Below are 16,938 nucleotides of genomic sequence, written 5' to 3'. Positions count from 1 at the left end.
TGTGCCGCTTTTCACCTGTGCCACTTCCTACCCCCGCTGCCCAGTGGCTGTTGCCCACTGGGCCGACTTTCCCACATGCGCCTCCTGCCTCTCTCTAACAGGCTAACTTCCGAGCACTGGGCCTGGCTGTTTGTTGCCGCTGCCCCCGTGTGGACAGAGTTCCCGGGAGCACTTGCTGGCTTTGGTTTCCCGAACTTCCTCTCTGCCAAGTCTCTCCTTCTGCTTACTGCTGGCTTGGCCACCTGGCTTTGGCCTCTAATGCTTTTTTTAACAACTCTTTAGGTACCTGATTGCCTTGCTGATTTTGCATTATTGGGCAGGCTAAGAGCTCCCCTTTTAATGCTGCCTGCTTAAGACAGGGTTTCATAGCTGTAGTGTATCTCTTGTTTTGTTTTTTTTTTCTTATCTATTGGAGGAGGTGGCTCAGGCACAACCTCTGTTTCCTCTTTGTTATTTTGGCCCGGTAATATCAGGGCTGAGGGAAGAGGAGGCGATAAGATAGGTGATGGTTCCTCCTCCTTCCCCTTTTTAGGCTCTTCTGTGTATAACGGAACTAGGGCTGCTCTAATTAAAGCCCATAGCATTAAAAGCTATTACTGGGACACATTGCCCTTGTGCATAACGTTGTTTAATATTTCTCCCCACTTGTTCCCAGACCTCTACATCTAGCGGTCCTTCTTCTGGGAACCATGGATTAAGTGAGACAACAGTTTGCATTGGGTCTCTTAATTGAGCCTGCAAAACTGATGCTCCCCTAGCCTTAAGTAACTGTTTCAACACTTTTATATACTGTCTTTGTTGAACTGATAACTGTTGTCCCATGATGAAATCTCAGCCTGAACAATCCCCCACCCCCCCAAACTTGGTAATCCCAAGCAGGCACCAATGACTCACTGTTTTACTAACTTGACCGCCAGTCCTCTCCACCTTCATTTCTGGGGGTCCATCGCGCTCCCTTCACAGTGATCCCCACACAGGGCACCAGCTGTGGAGTCTGTCCCACAGACCCTGACCCAACAACGGATGAATAAAGTACACTGACACACAGATATGCTGCTTTGCCAGTCCAGCTGAGCATCCAGGCTGCTTACAGACTACAAGCAGAGTGCTGTAAACAGTTGCGACTGCGGCCTTGATCAGTCAGTGAGACTTGCATTTATTCAGTAAAGGTTAATTGACAAAGGTCGTGAGTAAACACCACTAGAGGGTAGTTGACATTGTGGACCTCCTGAGTAGAAATCAGTTAAGCACCCACAGTAAATCAAAGGTTAGTCTTAGGACCACATGAGTAAACAAGCTAGTTAGATAAACTCCGCACATTCCTTTGTTTCTACTTTAATTTACTTAACTAAGGGGACAAGGCTGCCTTCAGCCAAGTTTATTACTGGAGCTTATGCATCTCCCCCAGGCCTTCCAAGAAGGTTTGCGTCTTATAATTTTCCCCACCATCCTGACTGAATCCCCAGAGGCATGTATTAAACTCTTTCTCTATTGCAATCCCCTGTCTTGATAAATTGGCTCTATCTGGGCAGTAGGCAAGGAGAACCCATTGGTTGGTTACAAAGTTTATAAATTTGGAAAGGAGAGCTTTATTTTTCATAAAAGTTTGCAGCTGGCAGGGTGACCATTCTGACACTGGGAAGGATAGCCTCTGGCCAGGAGCTAGAAACAGATACTTTGAGGGAGGGGCAAAGGGAACAGGAGTCTATGCTGAACAGAGTGGCCAGCAATAGGAATCATGAATATTTACAAAAGGAGAAATGTGCATATATGCAATGGGGCTTCATGCCCCTTCATGAGTCACATGTACACTAGCCAGAGCCACTCTGTGGTCAGTTGTCTCTTATTAGGAAGAAATGCTGGTCAATTGTTGTGTCAAAACCCCAAAAGGGAGATGCAGCATCCCTTAAACTCAGGTTTTCAAAATTACTCTGGGGTCCCTGTGGCAAAGAGGGGGTCCATTTATTTGGTTGGGGGGCTTAGGATTTCATTTTTATTTTTCAAAATAGGGTTGAAGGCAAATACTTGAAGTTGCAATCGAAGGTCAAGAAAATGGAATCAAGAGGTCACAATCCTTCTTTGATGATGGCTTAGAAAGCTGGAAGACACTCAACATTGAATCCTGGGGCTCTGTGCCATGCTTGCTAGGAGAAACAGCCACCATGAGTCCATCTTTCGGATCTCAAGTGAACAGGTATGCAAGTCATAGAATTAAATTTATTTCAGCCGTGTACGGTGGCTCACTCTTGTAATCCCAGCACTTTGGGAGGCTGAGGCAGGCAGATCACTTGAGGTCAGGAGTTTGAGACCAGTTTGGCCAACATGCTGAAACCCCCATCTCTACTAAAAATATAAAGGTAGCTGTGCATGGTGGTGGGTGCCTGTAATTGCAGCTACTTGCTACTTGGGAGGCTGAGGTGAGAGAATCACTTGAACTCAGGAGGTGGAGGTTGCAGTGAGCCAAGATTGCACCACTACACTCCAGCCTGGGCTATGGAGTGAGACCCTGTCTCTAAATAAATAAATAAAAATAAAAAATTCATATGTACAACCCTAGCTGCAAGGGAGTCTGGGAAGGCATTTTTAGCACCTCAGCCCTTCCAACTAGAAAAAGTATGGAATAGAGCAAGCCAGTCCACAGATATGTATCACAGTGGCTTAGGAGTTTTATTAATTTATGTGTGTGTGTTTTCTGGCATGAGTACTTGGCTTGTTTGTGGTAGGCACAGGCAAAGAAACACTGAATTGCTGCTTGAGAAAGGAAATGTCAAATTGCAAAAGTTTCTCTTTAAGTCAGCCTGAACCTGTTCAATGTGTTTGTTTCATTACTGATTTAGATAAGTCTTTATAACCAGATCAACATGTCACTGCTTCTGTGGGTCAGCTACTAGAACTGGCACATTGTTTCCCATTCTGTTGTAATGCTATTCACTGTCATGGGATTTTCCTTCTCACAGGGCAGGAATCTTAAAAGCATGGCCTGTTAGAGTAGCCTACAACAAATGTGAGCTATCCTGTCAAGACGGTGAAAGCTATATATTTAGATAAACAGACTTAACTGCACCCCAGTTGGTCCTTATCCACACATTTGAGGATGTTAGGGGTTTGGGAGTTGTGTAGAAAGACATAAGACAGTGTAAGCCTAGGTTATAATCTTATTCCTTATACCATTATACCTTATACCATTTTACAGGTGAAGGAATTAAGGCATCAGGCATTTAAACTTGCCCAGGTCATACAGTAAAAAGTGACACAATAGGGACTTGAATAAAGACTGGCTCTAGAGACCCTTGACACCCAAAGAGTAATCCATAGATCAGTAGTATTGCAGCACCTGGAGCTTGTTAGAAATGTAGACTCTCAGGCTGTTTCCTAGACTGTTTAAATCAGAACCTGAATCAACAAGATCCTCAGGTGAGTCTTAGGCATGTTAAATTTTGAGAAAGACTGCTCTTAACTTCTCTAATTGAGATTTCCTGACCACCAGTGGCTTCCTCAGGTAAGAACCCCAGAACTTCAGTTCCATCAGCAATTTGAGGACACCTTGGCATCAGGCAGTCCCCCAGTCTTCCTATGGAAGAATGCATGTATATGTATGTTTTTTGCCTTTACATAGTCTTTCAGTCCATGCATTATTGTGACATGTGGGAGGCAGGAGTTTTCAAATTTGTTCTTCCAGTGACAAACTCCGTTCTAACACACATGGTGTAACTCAGGTGCAAGATGAGCTCTGTGAGCATTTCCTCTTCTGCACAGCAGTAAAGGTAATAAGCAGTAAAACTGTGGCTTGCCTTCCCACTAAAGGAAACCAAAGAAATCGATGGTGTGTAAAGAACTCTGAGAAAAGGTTCAAAAAGAGAATCTGCTCTTTTCACACTCTTCCATGTCAGGGGGGAGAAAAACACAAAGATTCAATACCTAGCGATCTCAAGATGCTTTGTTGATTATCTTAACAGGTCATCTTTCTGACCCCAACCAAAGACTGCATTATGGTCACTGTATTAAGGGTTGAGACAGAATTTAACATAGAAATAAGGTCACTCTTGTCGTTGTTCAGAATGATCTATGTTGATAAGGACTTTAAGAGGTTCATTGTATTTTTTTTTGTAGTTATAACACCCACTAGTAAGACTTAAGTTGGTGGACACTGAAGAATGAGGAGACAAAAGGTTCCTGTGACAATAAAAATAAACCTGTCTCCCCATCTGTGAAATGAGGAAGTAGAACTAGATTTCCATGCTTCCTTCCCCTTTTAACATTTTATGGTTCTATATAATAAACAAGGGTAAGTATAAAAGTAACTAGTAAGCACTTCCAGATGGTCCAATTTTCTCTTTACAAGAACCTCTGGGCTGGGTGCGGTGGCTCACACCTGTAATCCCAGCACTTTGGGATGCCGAAGCAGGGGTGGATCATCTGAGGTCAGGAGTTCAACACCAGCCTGGCCAACATGGCGAAACCCCGTCTCTAGTAAAAATACAAAAAATTAGCCATGCATGGTGGCGGGCGCCTATAATCCCAGCTGCTTGGGAGGCTGATACAGGAGAATCGCTTGAACCCAGAAGGCAGAGGTTGCACTGAGCCAAGATCGTGCCATTGCACTCCAGCCTGGGCAGCAAGAGTAAAATTCCGTCTTGATGGAGCCAGACTCCATCTCAAAAAAAAAAAAAAAAAAAAAAAAAGAACCTCTGAGCGAGCACTATAACCAGTCTTATTTTACAGGCCAAGAAACTGGGCACAGAGATATCCGTAACTCACCCAAGGTTATGTTCTAAGAGGAGAAGCTAATTCACACCTGAAGCGTGGCTCCAGAGACATGCCCTTATGCACTGCTCAGCTGCCTCCCTGCCTATAGCAAATGCACCTCTAGCTTCTCAGCTCCTGTTACTGGTGCAGTGGAAGTACCACAAACAGGAACGAGGCATTCCACACAGTGAGCATATTATTTTGATAAATATTCACAACATCCAATAATCTCTAAAGCAGTTCTCAATCCTGGCTGCACTTTACGAGTCAGCTGGGGAGCTTTAAGCAGCGCTAATTCCTGGGTCTCACTCAGATTCTCATGTAGTCAGTGTGGCAGATTGTCCAGCCATCAGGATTTTAATAAATATATTTCTTTGGTGATTTAAATGTGTAGACCTGCTTAAGAATGACTCTAAATTTTCTGGGAATGGGATTGTTCTCGGGGCAAGTTCTGCCCATAAAGGTTCAGGTATTGACTTTTTTTTTTTTTTTGAGACAGAGTTTTGCTTTTGTTGCCCAGGCTGGACTGCAGTGGCGCAGTCTTGGCTCACTGCAACCTCTGCCTCCCAGTTCAAGCGATTCTCCTGCCTCAGCGTCCCAAGTAGATGGGATTATAGCCATGTGCCACCACCACACCCGGCTCATTTTTTGTATTTAGTAGAAACGGGGTTTCACCATGTCAGTCAGGCTAGTCTCGAACTCCTGACCTTATGTGATCTGCCTGCCTCGGCCTCCCAAAGTCTTGGGATTACAGGCGTGAGCCTCCACGCCTGGCCAGGTATAGGATTTATGTGTCAATCATTGATATCTTAGGGTTTTAAATTCTGCTACCTATAAAAAGTGAATTCACTTATGCTTGTCAATACCATCTGTAGTTTCAGATAAGCTTCCTATAAAAGGTCAGAGCCAGTGTCTTACGTATATCCCCAGAGCCTAATTTAACATCCCTAAACATCTGTTTACTTCCAACTGGAAAATAATTATTAAATCACATCCCTCTCACAATGACAGGATCTTAACAGAACACTCACTTAAATCCACTTACTGATTGTTGGTGAACTGAAAACTTAAATTGCTAGGCTTTGAGATAACAATGGTAGCACATTCTGACCCTGTAATTTCTTGAGATTTTTGGCACGTTTTAGAAGGCTGAAGAGTAAGAAATTTATCTGACCTCTCCTAGCAGGGAACTGTTTCCATGACCCCAGCACAGGCAGCATAACTGAGAGATGCCTCCAGGGCAAGAGAAGATTGAGGCACTTATGCTTTGCTGACTGCTACAAAAATTGCACTTGACCACTTGACTCCCTCAACTCTGGTGTAATCATCAACCATTACCTGGTTAGTTTTGCCCTTTGTGGTGCCTGGTCCACCCTTGCACTGGGCCACACCAGTTTCCTTCCTCTGGTTTGTGTTTTACAGTTCATTTACCCTGAGTCAAGAGGATTTGGCTATGAATCCTCTCATGATTTTCCTCCTAGATGAGGTCTGTTGGTAGCACCTCCACAGACCTGGTCTCAGCTCCTAGTGTACAGCTCTCCCACCTTCAACAGCTGGATGAGATGCCTTTTGGAGCTGGCAAAACCTGTTTAAGGTACAGGAGAGAAAAAGAACTTGCTATTAACCGTAATCAGAAACTACGGGAAGAACAGATGCCCACTAGCATGCAATAGCCACTCTTGAAATCATTCTTAAGTTCATTTTCTTCACCTCTTTGACCCTCGCCTTTTCCTCATTCCAAGTGGTTGGTCCCTGTCCTTTGGTCTTAAGGAACTGCCTTTAATCACTTACTTTATGCTCCCCAAATTGATCAAACAACTCTTCCACATTTCTGTTTTCTCAGCCCTGTGGATGTACTTATGTGGAACCCAGCCACTGACAGCGTCTCTTTCCCTCCTTGAAAACAAAAGTCTCTCAATCCCGGCTTGTCTTCCCACATTGTCCTTTTGTGGGATAGTGTACTGGAGACCAGTTTCTCATTAAGATGTTTTCATTTAGAGTAGAAGGCTTGATCTTATCCTTAATTCCCTGATTTGGACAATTTTTGAGACAGGATCTCACTCTGTTGCCCAGGCCAGAGTGCAGTGGCATGATCATAGATAGCTCACTGCAGCCTCAAACTCCTAGGCTCAAGCAATCTTCCCACCACAGCCTCCCGAGTAGCAAGGACTACAGGTGCACACCACCACACCTGGCTAATTTTTAAATTTTTTGTAGAGATTGGGTTTTGCCATGTTGCCCAAGCTGATCTCAACTTGTGGTCTCAAGGATCCTCAGCCTCCCAGAGTGCTGGGATTACAGGCATGAGCCACCATGGCTGGCAGTCTGGACAATCTTTAAAGCATTCCCCACCGATATCAACACCACATGCTAGAATATTCTCAGCCACAAGGGAAAAGCGTAAACCATGACTATGCACAACACACTGAATTTGCAGCAACTAATTTACAACCAATAATGAAGTATCAATGTTTGCAGTGATTCCTCTGTGAATCCAAATAGATCCAAGGATAACCCTGTAATAATTCCACAATCGCTGGTAGACGTTCCTGTAATTTTTGAGAGGGAGGGGAAGTGTTGGAATCACAGGCACTATGACTGGATGGGCCATGACTTACAGTCTGTGTTATTTATGCCATAGCCCTAGTCAAACCACAGCTACTGATAGGCTCTATGAGGTTATGATGATTACATATTATTGTAGTGATTTAATCTGGGTATATCTGATATGTGAACTGAGGCTAAAAAGGTTCACAGCCACTGGCCCAAATCATTAAGTGCCAATCAATCACATATTTCTTTGGGTGGTAACACCTGTTTGATCTTCAAAGAACCAAGAAGGCCAAGATTTTATGTAATGCCAAGTATAGTGGAGAGCTATTACCTAATATATTAGACATTTATTCAGGCCAGGGCACACTACATTGTCTAGGCATTTTATATATATATATATTTTTTATTTTCTTGTATTAGGTTGTGATAATCCAGCTAGAGAAGTTTCATAAAACTCAAATCTAAAATCTTTTGCTGAAGAAAATATTTTCTGACTAGTTGATTCTGCCACACACGTCACAGCTAGCCTGCTCCCACATCCAAAACAAACATATTCTAAGAAGGAAGCAGCTTAGCTGTCAGAATTTTTTTTAATGCCAGGTTATCATTGCTAAGCAATTCCCTATCCTTACAAGGACAGGCAGTGAAGAGGAAGATTCAATCCAAAGACAATTCCCAATTTGTAGGTTGTTAAATACCTGTAGGTTTCTTTTAATCATAAAGAAGGAAAATGAAAGACTTGAGGATCACCTACCTAGAGCGAAAACAGAAAAAACCCTGAATCCCATTGCTTTGGCACTAATATCTTTCTTTGGCTGATCTGAGATTACATGAGACACCAAAAATCAAAAATACAAACACTGAACTTTGGGTCTGATGAAATAGATAATTCAGGTTGTCATTTATAATTTTAGAGTTTGCTTCACATATACAATGCTGTGTTACGAAACAATGAACACTTTTATAAAAAATTTATTTCACACTTTTATACAAATATCCACAGGTAATTTCTAATCATGAAATAATTTTACAATGCTAGTTAGTACAAAAATGTATCAAATGCAAACAGACCAGTGACTTGACTTGAGATGACATTTTTAACAACCGTAAATCTAAACACCATAACATCTTTGTTTCTTTGTTGAACCACCCTCCCAACACCCTTTTCAGGACATTCATCTTTTTTTTAGTAACACAGGTCTAAAAACACTGTCAAAGTATCAGCTCCTTAGCAATCTAAACACATTAGGGACACAAGTTCCCCAAGCAAGAAACTGAGACTTTAAACACTGTTATAACCTGTTTTGCAGAAATTCTTGTAAACAAAATATATTTTGTGAATAAGAATTCCAAAGTACAACCAAAACAACGTCCTTAGTATCTTAAGGTTTAAGATTTCCGAAAAGAAACAAGCCCCCCCAAAACAACAGTGGCACTACAAACTGTGTTCTATTCTTTCAAAACACAGACACTGCTTATACTATATCCAAAACAAATTAGCACCTGTTTGCTGTTGCTCCCCATATAACTTAACATTGTGAAGCATGGTAATTAAAAAAAATCAGCTTTCATATCTATTCAGTCTCTGTTGAATGTATAGAGTAATAATTCCACCCCCTGCCATTTTTACAATTAAAACACAATTTAAAGTTCTTGTTAAATTAGCCCCAAAGTAATTTTTGGGAATACAGATAGGGGAGGAAACAAAACAAAAAATAGAACATTGACTCACTGATTAACTGTTTTGGTAGCAGATTCAGTAGTCTTATACTGGATCAGTTTGGATCCACCATAGGCATTCACCATTTCTTTCAAGTCCTGAATATACAGTATTTGCAGCAGTGAGTAAACCGCACTAGAGTTCAGTGAATAAACCCATTTTCTCCAAGAATTCCTGAATGTTACAGTATGAAATCCAGAAACATTACGCAGGCTTCTAAACTAAAAAATATCCAATGCCTGAAATAATTAAACATCTTTACAGTTATAATTCTATTTCTTAAACCTTTTGGGTTGTGGGGTGGAGGCTGTCATGAAGGAGAGGTTATAATTTATAGATAAGTTATTAAAACAACTCTCTCTGGTACATTTATAAAGATTTTCTTTTTGCAGTAAATAATTTAGGTCAAAGTGATGACCTCCCATGCTCTAATTCTGATTGATTAAACCAACCTGAAGGGTAAACTGGAGACTCTTTGGCCTGTTAGTCAATAACAAAATGGTTTGTAAAGAAAAGAAAAAATAAATACCATATACAAATAAGTATAACTAGCATTCAAGTCTGTTGCACCTGTGTGTTTTAGTGAAAGGGAGAATGAAACTTGTATGCATTTGACGTGAGCAGGTATTCACACAGCTAGGAAACAGGAAAAGATGGTAGGATGGCAACATCACCTTCTATTGCACATTTAGTTTAAGACAGCACTTTCCGTTGAAACACAACTACCCCAATGGCATAGTCTTGTGATGTGGGACAGCTAACGTGATGGATGTCTGCGCAGCAGGCCCGAGGTTAGGACGGCCACTCTGTTAGTGCAGGTGAGTGTAGGTGCCTCCTCAGCTACACTATCTGGAGGATGTCACCTGAGTGCAACTGGGCAGGCCCTTCCCCAACACATGATGTAAGTCAGCCACGCCAAAAACAAAGGCAACCCAGAAAGTTAAATTAAGGCAGTTAAAGAAAAATCCATTCCAACAGTTTTAAATTTGGCTGTGCAAAACAGGAGCCTTAGGCTACGTAACAATATCCACAGTTAAAACTGTAGGTTCGTACTGTGTGTAGTCACTCTGAAATCAGTCCTCAGGGATTGAGCAGGCTTTTAAATCCAAATTGAATTTCTGAGTTGGAAAAAGCAGTTTGGGTACTGTGAAGCTTTTTTTTTTAGGCCCCCCCTATGAGTAGCTTTCATTTTCGTTCCACTTTGTGATCCACTGTTTTTTATCAAGGTTATCAATATACTTTTCATCTTTGATCTCTCGCTCTTCTTTCCGGATCCTTACAGCATGGTATCGGGGAACACTGTCATCGTACCTAGAGCGTTTAAAGAATCCACACTAGAGAAGAGGGAAAGAGAAAGAGAAACAAATTAATCTCACAAAGAAGCAAGTACACTAAATGGGAATGTCTAAGCTTTCTGTTCAGCTATATCTACCTCTGGACTAAGGGGAAAAAGACATGGTTTTCTTTTAAGAAAGAACCAAGAGGTTGAAATGAAAGAAGAGCCAGTGGGGATCAACGGAAGAGAACAGCTGTAAAACTGGAAAAAAAGTCCATTTTCATCTTCTCTTTACATTTTATAACAAATGTAGGCTACCTCTTTACTAACAATTTAAGAGTTTATGAAAACAGTGCTTCCATATTTAAAAATAATCACATTATATGTAAAATATCTGATTATCAGATTAGATTAAGAATAATTTTTAAAAGGCATAAACCAAAGATTATTTCATGCCCCTTTCCCACTAATAAAATGCAAATCATGTCACAAGTATTTTACAAATTACTATTTGAATATGCCAGTGTTCCAACAGGTCAACTTTATAATCTTTTTCTCTCCTCTGAGGCTGTAGTACACATATCACTTCTCTCATTAGCCAGGAGGTCATTTATGTTGCCTGGATTTGCTATTGTGCTTCTAATTAAGCTATTTCATTAATAAATCACATAGTAACTGTTTCCTGCAATAAAAATCATGTGCTGCATAGGACTTGAGAAGTGCATCACTACACTGAATTTCAGAGCACTCCCTAATTTCTCTTCTTTTGCAAAAATACATTTACCTTTAAACTGTTAATGTGTGTGTTTATATATATATATAAAATTCATTTAAATAGTCAATCTGATCCAAAGTATATTTTTACTGAGAATATATCTGAAAAAATTTGAATTGAGATTAAATTTTTAAATGAAATATATTTACTTTTTTTAAAAAAAGGGGTTTTCAACTTTAAAATGCAGTTTAGAAGAATGAGGATATTAATAGAACGGTTAATGTGTTTATTGTGTGACGTCAATAGTAACAGGACATTTGTGTTGAATGATGTTATGTTATAAAAATGCCATGGAGCAAGATAAAATTATATGCATAGTTATCACTAAATCAATAGGCAAAATGGACCAAGATGTTTTGTTCCAGGTCATTTCTACATGGATTCATTTATTATTCTGTGCAAAAAAAAGAAAAAAAAGCCAAAGTACCTATCTATTACAAAATATGACTGCTGTCTACCCCATTTAAACAAAGAGGGAAATTAAGGGTAATATGTAAAGCTGAATGGCAATGTTGTGATTCACTGTGATAGTGCCATGGAAAGGATTACAGGAGTAATTCTGTCTTCTCATGCCCACATAAATGGTGAAAGGGATCACTAGCAATTCCTATTTCCATGTATTTCCAAATAAGAGAAACTTGAATTTAAAATCAACTGAGATCCAAGGTTGGATAAAATCTCTGGATACATGAAATATGGTCAAACTCCATCACAACACATTGCAATAAAAACTGTTCAGGGTATTTTTTGTACTAGAATTTTGTAGATGGAAGGTAACTTTGGTAAGGGATCATCTTCTGAAGTTGGCCATAAAAGCCCATCATGCTGATAATCAGTTTGTTGTAATGGTCTTTGACCTGTAGGAGATATGCAGGAAATGGAAGTTGCATGCTTAGCTAGCATAAAACGATTCCTGAGCAACAGTAAAAAGCATTCCAAGCCTTCCCCATCACTTTATAGCAAAGAGAACAAAAAGATGACAGTGAGGAAGCCTCACCAAGAGAAACACAACATTTCCAACATGCAACAGGTTAATTAGGCGGTCGACACAGCTTCTATCTGTGGAAAATTCCAAAATGGACAAGAAATCTAGAATGATTTCTTATGCATCTTTGAATTCCCTAGTGGAATGCTACATACCGAATTAATAACACATTGCAAACTGGGCTACTATGGAGGGCTAAAAGTCTCTTTGTGTGTGTACAAATATTGCAAATTTTCTTCATTGCTGTGGTAGATATTTAACAAGAACATAAAATAACTCACCTGCAACGAAAGACTGTGCATTAAAAAAAACAAAAACTGAGCTTTCAAGTGAAATAAAATAAAACAAATCCAAGCAAGGCAAGCCAGTGTGGACATTTGGAAACATCTGTTAATGGGACACACATAGCAAGCTGTTGTTCTTAAAGTTAGCCACCACAACCATAGCGGGTCCCACAGCTAGCAATTAAAAAACATTGATCAATTACCAATTACAGAAGTAGATCAATACTATGCATCAGAAGTAAGCCTCTCTTTATCAGATGGCTGAGCATGGATCTCAGCCTTGTGATATGTGGCATCATAATGATCTTTCTTATTTCTCTTGAAGAAACCACACTACAAGGAAGCAAGGTATTTAGTCAATTTTACAGTTTTGTGTATAAGAGCCAAACAACAGAACATCTCAAATTTTAATCTGCTTTCTACTAGTGGCTTGTTTACAAACAGACCACTTTCAGTCAACCAACAGTGAACAGCCACTGCATTGTTTCGTTGTCATGTTCAATACACCCTTCACCATACATCTCTGGTCAAATATTTATATGGATAACACTAGTCAGCTCATTGATTTTTCTCTTTGTAACAGAAATCTTGTGGACAAAAATCATTCTAATAGGGAAAACGTATATACATTGCTGATTGTAGCTTTGGGTAGTTTCTTCCTGCAGGAGAATATGAACTCCAAAAGAGGCAAAAGATTGACTTCGGCGGTTTATTGAGACAAAGGTTAGAAAATAAATTCTCTAAATAAAAGCACAAATCCAAATAAAATATAGATATACTATGGGTATTTTTCTGCCTTTTACAGTAAATTTTATGGAACAAATGCCATTTACTTGAGGCCTTGGATCTGTGGGGTGAATCACAATACAAATTCGAATACACCATCGTGAAAGAATGATTGCTGTCATTTTCCCAAACTCTGAGCACCATAAAACCCTTAAATGGTAGGGACCCAATGCTCCTCAGGTTAGGTCACTCTAAATGAGTATAAAAGTATAATTCCACTTTCTACTATAATTTCCTTCGTTCAGTGATAGAGAACTTTTCCTATTTACTTTTATCTAGTTCATAAGGCCATGGAACTGTCTTTTATAAAATTTAACCTGGTCACATAAAATCTCCGGAAAAACTCTGATTCCTAGTCCAGCAACTCATGAAGGTAAAAGCCTAGATTCACTTTGTACAATATATGGGAGCTGCTGGCTCCGTGAGGCTATTCAGATTGAAATTAATTTAAATTACATTTAAAACTCTATGCCTCAAGTGAACCAGCCATATTCCATGTGCCTAACAGCCACACATGACTAATGGCTACCATACTGGATGGTGCAGCTCCAGAACATTTCCATCAGTATAGAGTTTTGTTGGGCAGCTTTCAATAATATGTGCTAGTAAATAGGGTAGGAAGAAGAATAAACCAGGAACCAAGAAGCCTGGTCCTGCCTCCAACCTGGCAACATTCTTTCTTTTTTTTGAGACGGAGTCTCACTCTGTTGCCCAGGCAGGAGTGCAGTGGCACGATCTTGGCTCACTGCAAGCTGCACCTCCCAGGTTCACACCATTCTCCTGCCTCAGCCTCCCTAGTAGCTGGGACTACAGGTGCCCGCCACCATGCCCAGCTAATTTTTTGTATATTTAGTAGACGTGGGGTTTCACCACGTTAGCCAGGATGGTCTCCATCTCCTGACGTCGTGATCCACCCGCCACAAAGTGCTGTAATCCACCAGCCTCCCAAAGTGCTGGGATTACAGGCGTGAGCCACCGCGCCCAGCCGGCAACATTCTTAATATCCCTGGTCATAAGCATCTTTTTTAGCAAAATGAAGGTGATTTAGACCAGCCCAAGGGACTTTTTTTTTTTTCACCTGCAAACAAAATCCTGTACAGAATCCTGATATTTAAAATAGATACAATCTGAACTACTGTGGTTGAAGTAGGGATCTTCGTCCTGCCTAGTTTAGCTTTGCCCTCTACATGGATATACAAAATCCAATTTAAGGGCCATTGAACTGTAGTTCTGACCCTAAAATCCTATGACTTTAACATATTAAATAATTCAGTTGAATAAAAGTATAAAGTAATAAAAATGCTTCTCATGTGGGGTTGTATAAGTTGTATTTTAGAGTCCCCTTGACAGCCTGGACACTTCAGAGCTTCAAAAATCAAAAACAAAATAAAAACTCCCAAAATAATGAAATCATCTAATAATCCAATCAACTTATTTAACAGACGAGGCAAACAGAGGCCCCAGGGAGATGGAATGATTTGACCAAGATTATATACAGCTTAGGTTTCTAACTTTAAATCCACTGCTGTCTCACCCTCATTAAAGGCTGCCAATGCTCTGAAAAAGACCATCCTTATGACCTCTTCCAGAAAACACAACATCATCCTCAAATATCAAACCCCAACTTTAGTTTTTGATATCAAAATAATTTTCAAGGCCAGGTGCAATGGCTCACATCTGTAATTACAACAATTTGGAAGGCCAAGGCAGGAGGATTGCTTGAGCCCAGGAGTTGAAGACCAGCCTGGGCAACACAGCAAGGCCTCATCTTTATGAAAAAAAATTTAAAAACTAGCTAGATGTGGTGGCACGTAGTCCCAGCTACTCAGGAGGCCGAGGTGGGAGGATTGCTTGAGCCCGGGAGGTCAAGGCTGCAGTGAACCATGATCACACCACTGCAATCCAGCCTGGGTGACAGAGCGAGAGACCCAGTCTCAAAAAAAATTTTTTTTTTCTTCAAGGCATCTCCTTGAAAAAATGTTTTATATTGACTGGCTATGTTTGCCAGAGGAACCTACTGCCCGAGGTAAACATTAGAGGTAAAACTGGCTAAAACTCCATACCAGGAGGAGTTCTGTCATGAGCTTCAATCCCATGTCTAGAAGACATCAGAAAATTATCTCAAATTGGCAAAAGTCAGTCAAAAAAAATAAAGCAAAAACAGATGCTCAATATTTGCAAGTAAGACTATCTTAAACCCTTATGTATTATATTTTTGGATCCAGTGAAAAGAAAAGGATAGTCTGATCCTAGGGGGTTGATGGTTCATACAGAACCCTCCAGACCAGACATGTTTGAGAATCCAAAATTTTTGTCCTTTAAAATGAGTAATGCACTGCATACCTAATGCTACTATAATCAAAATGTTAGTATTTCTGCAGTGAAATCAATCATAAAGGATAAAGACTTTGAAGTAGCCTCTCTTCACATCACGTCAGGTTTTATTGCCAAATAAGTCATTATATACTTCAAGGTTTCAGAGCTTTTTGGAATGGCAGATAAGGGACTGTAAGCCTCTATCACTCACGGAATAATCTAAAATTTTTAGGTTGTAATCTTTGGGCAATAAGAGTTTGTAATCCATCTCATACGCAGTTTTTCATAATGTAGACTCTTCACTGGTAGAATCAGGGAAAGATATTACATTTTATTTACAGTCAAAGGGCCAAATTCTAATGAGGAACATCATATTGAACCTAGACCTTCCTTATGTTTGATACACGCTATAGTGACCCCCTTGAGATAGAGTTATTCATTCGTGTCATACTCTTCTATTCCGAATCTAGCTGTAAGCATAACCGACACCAATGGCTGCTATGAACATTCTTCACAGAAACTGAAATTAGCAGGGATACACATTCAGATTATTACTACACCCTAACAATTTGGCTTAGATCCAGACTTCAATCTTAGGTGAAGAAAATGCTAAAGTAATAAAATCTAAATCTGTTATCTGCTAAACATGCTAAATTATGTGTGAGACAAATGAAGAAACTTATTGTGTACAAATAATATACTTTAAATACAAAATATTCGGTAAATATACAGGTGTTCATGGTAAAATTTTCCTCAAATTTGCTATGTCAAAAGAGTTTCATAATGTTAGAAAAAAGGAAGCAATGAAAAAGAAAACATACTATCAGTGCTGATTCCCATTTTTTAAAACATGAAATAAAGTTTGTTATGAAATTCAAATGCCAGATATGACTTACCTTCCATAGTATAAACACTAATAAAGCAAGCATCAAGATCCCAGCGAGAATAGCCACTAGGATGATCCACCAAGGTACTCCCGAATACTGAGCTACAGTCTTTGAGGGAAACACAGTCACTCGAACCTACAGGGCAGAAAAGAAAGCAGCATTACTAAATACAGCGGCAAGAGTTCACACCAGGAGTTTATGGTTCTAATTCTGCTTTTGAATATATTTTGGACAATGCAGCCTGTGAATGGATGAGATGACTTTCTGATGCAAGATCCTTTCTCTTAACAGAATATTGCTTCAAGAGACATTCCTTGAAGATCTTTCCCCAGAATCTTGAAAATGCTGGGTTGTATTCTGACAAAGTGGTTACTTCTTTGTTAATTTATCTTAAAAAAAATTTGTTATCAACACAAGTAAACTGTATAATGAACCCTTATGTATTCATCATCCTGTTCCAGCAATTATCAATATACAGCCAGTCTGTGTATCTAAACAAATTGCTCTCAAAAAGATACCCAGTTAAATAGACCTAACAGCCAGTCTGTTCTATCTATCTAACCTGGTATCTTTTTGAGAACAATCATACTTTTTTTTTTTTTTTGGAGAC

At 39.8% G+C, this 16,938-nt stretch overlaps 1 protein-coding gene and 1 long non-coding RNA gene across 5 annotated transcripts in view; one reads left to right on the top strand and one right to left on the bottom strand.

Moving 5' to 3' along the window:
- LOC103787060 (uncharacterized) overlaps nucleotides 1–16,938 on the top strand; it is a 63,082-nt gene that overhangs the window by 39,731 nt on the left and 6,413 nt on the right. For both annotated transcript variants that reach the window (XR_001337888.5, XR_612819.6), the window contains exon 2: nucleotides 2,010–2,194. This is a non-coding gene — a long non-coding RNA (uncharacterized LOC103787060). The remainder of the gene's footprint in view (nucleotides 1–2,009; nucleotides 2,195–16,938) is intronic.
- ITGA6 (integrin subunit alpha 6) overlaps nucleotides 8,254–16,938 on the bottom strand; it is an 82,454-nt gene continuing 73,769 nt past the window's right edge. For 2 of the 3 annotated variants that reach the window (XM_055108757.2, XM_034954509.2), the window contains 2 exons: nucleotides 16,338–16,463; nucleotides 8,254–10,353 (listed from right to left, as the gene is read on the bottom strand). In XM_055108757.2, the coding sequence (XP_054964732.1) occupies nucleotides 10,192–10,353; nucleotides 16,338–16,463 (288 nt within the window). In that variant the 3' untranslated portion in view covers nucleotides 8,254–10,191. Of the gene's footprint in view, nucleotides 10,354–12,542; nucleotides 12,673–16,337; nucleotides 16,464–16,938 lie in introns of all 3 variants that reach the window. The other variant, XM_034954510.2, reaches the window with a different exon arrangement.

This window comes from Pan paniscus, chromosome 13 (assembly GCF_029289425.2).
Source record: "Pan paniscus chromosome 13, NHGRI_mPanPan1-v2.0_pri, whole genome shotgun sequence".
Lineage (NCBI taxonomy): Eukaryota > Metazoa > Chordata > Mammalia > Primates > Hominidae > Pan > Pan paniscus.
The sequence above is the reverse complement of the archived record's forward strand: the minus strand, read 5'-3'. Positions and strand labels throughout refer to the sequence as shown.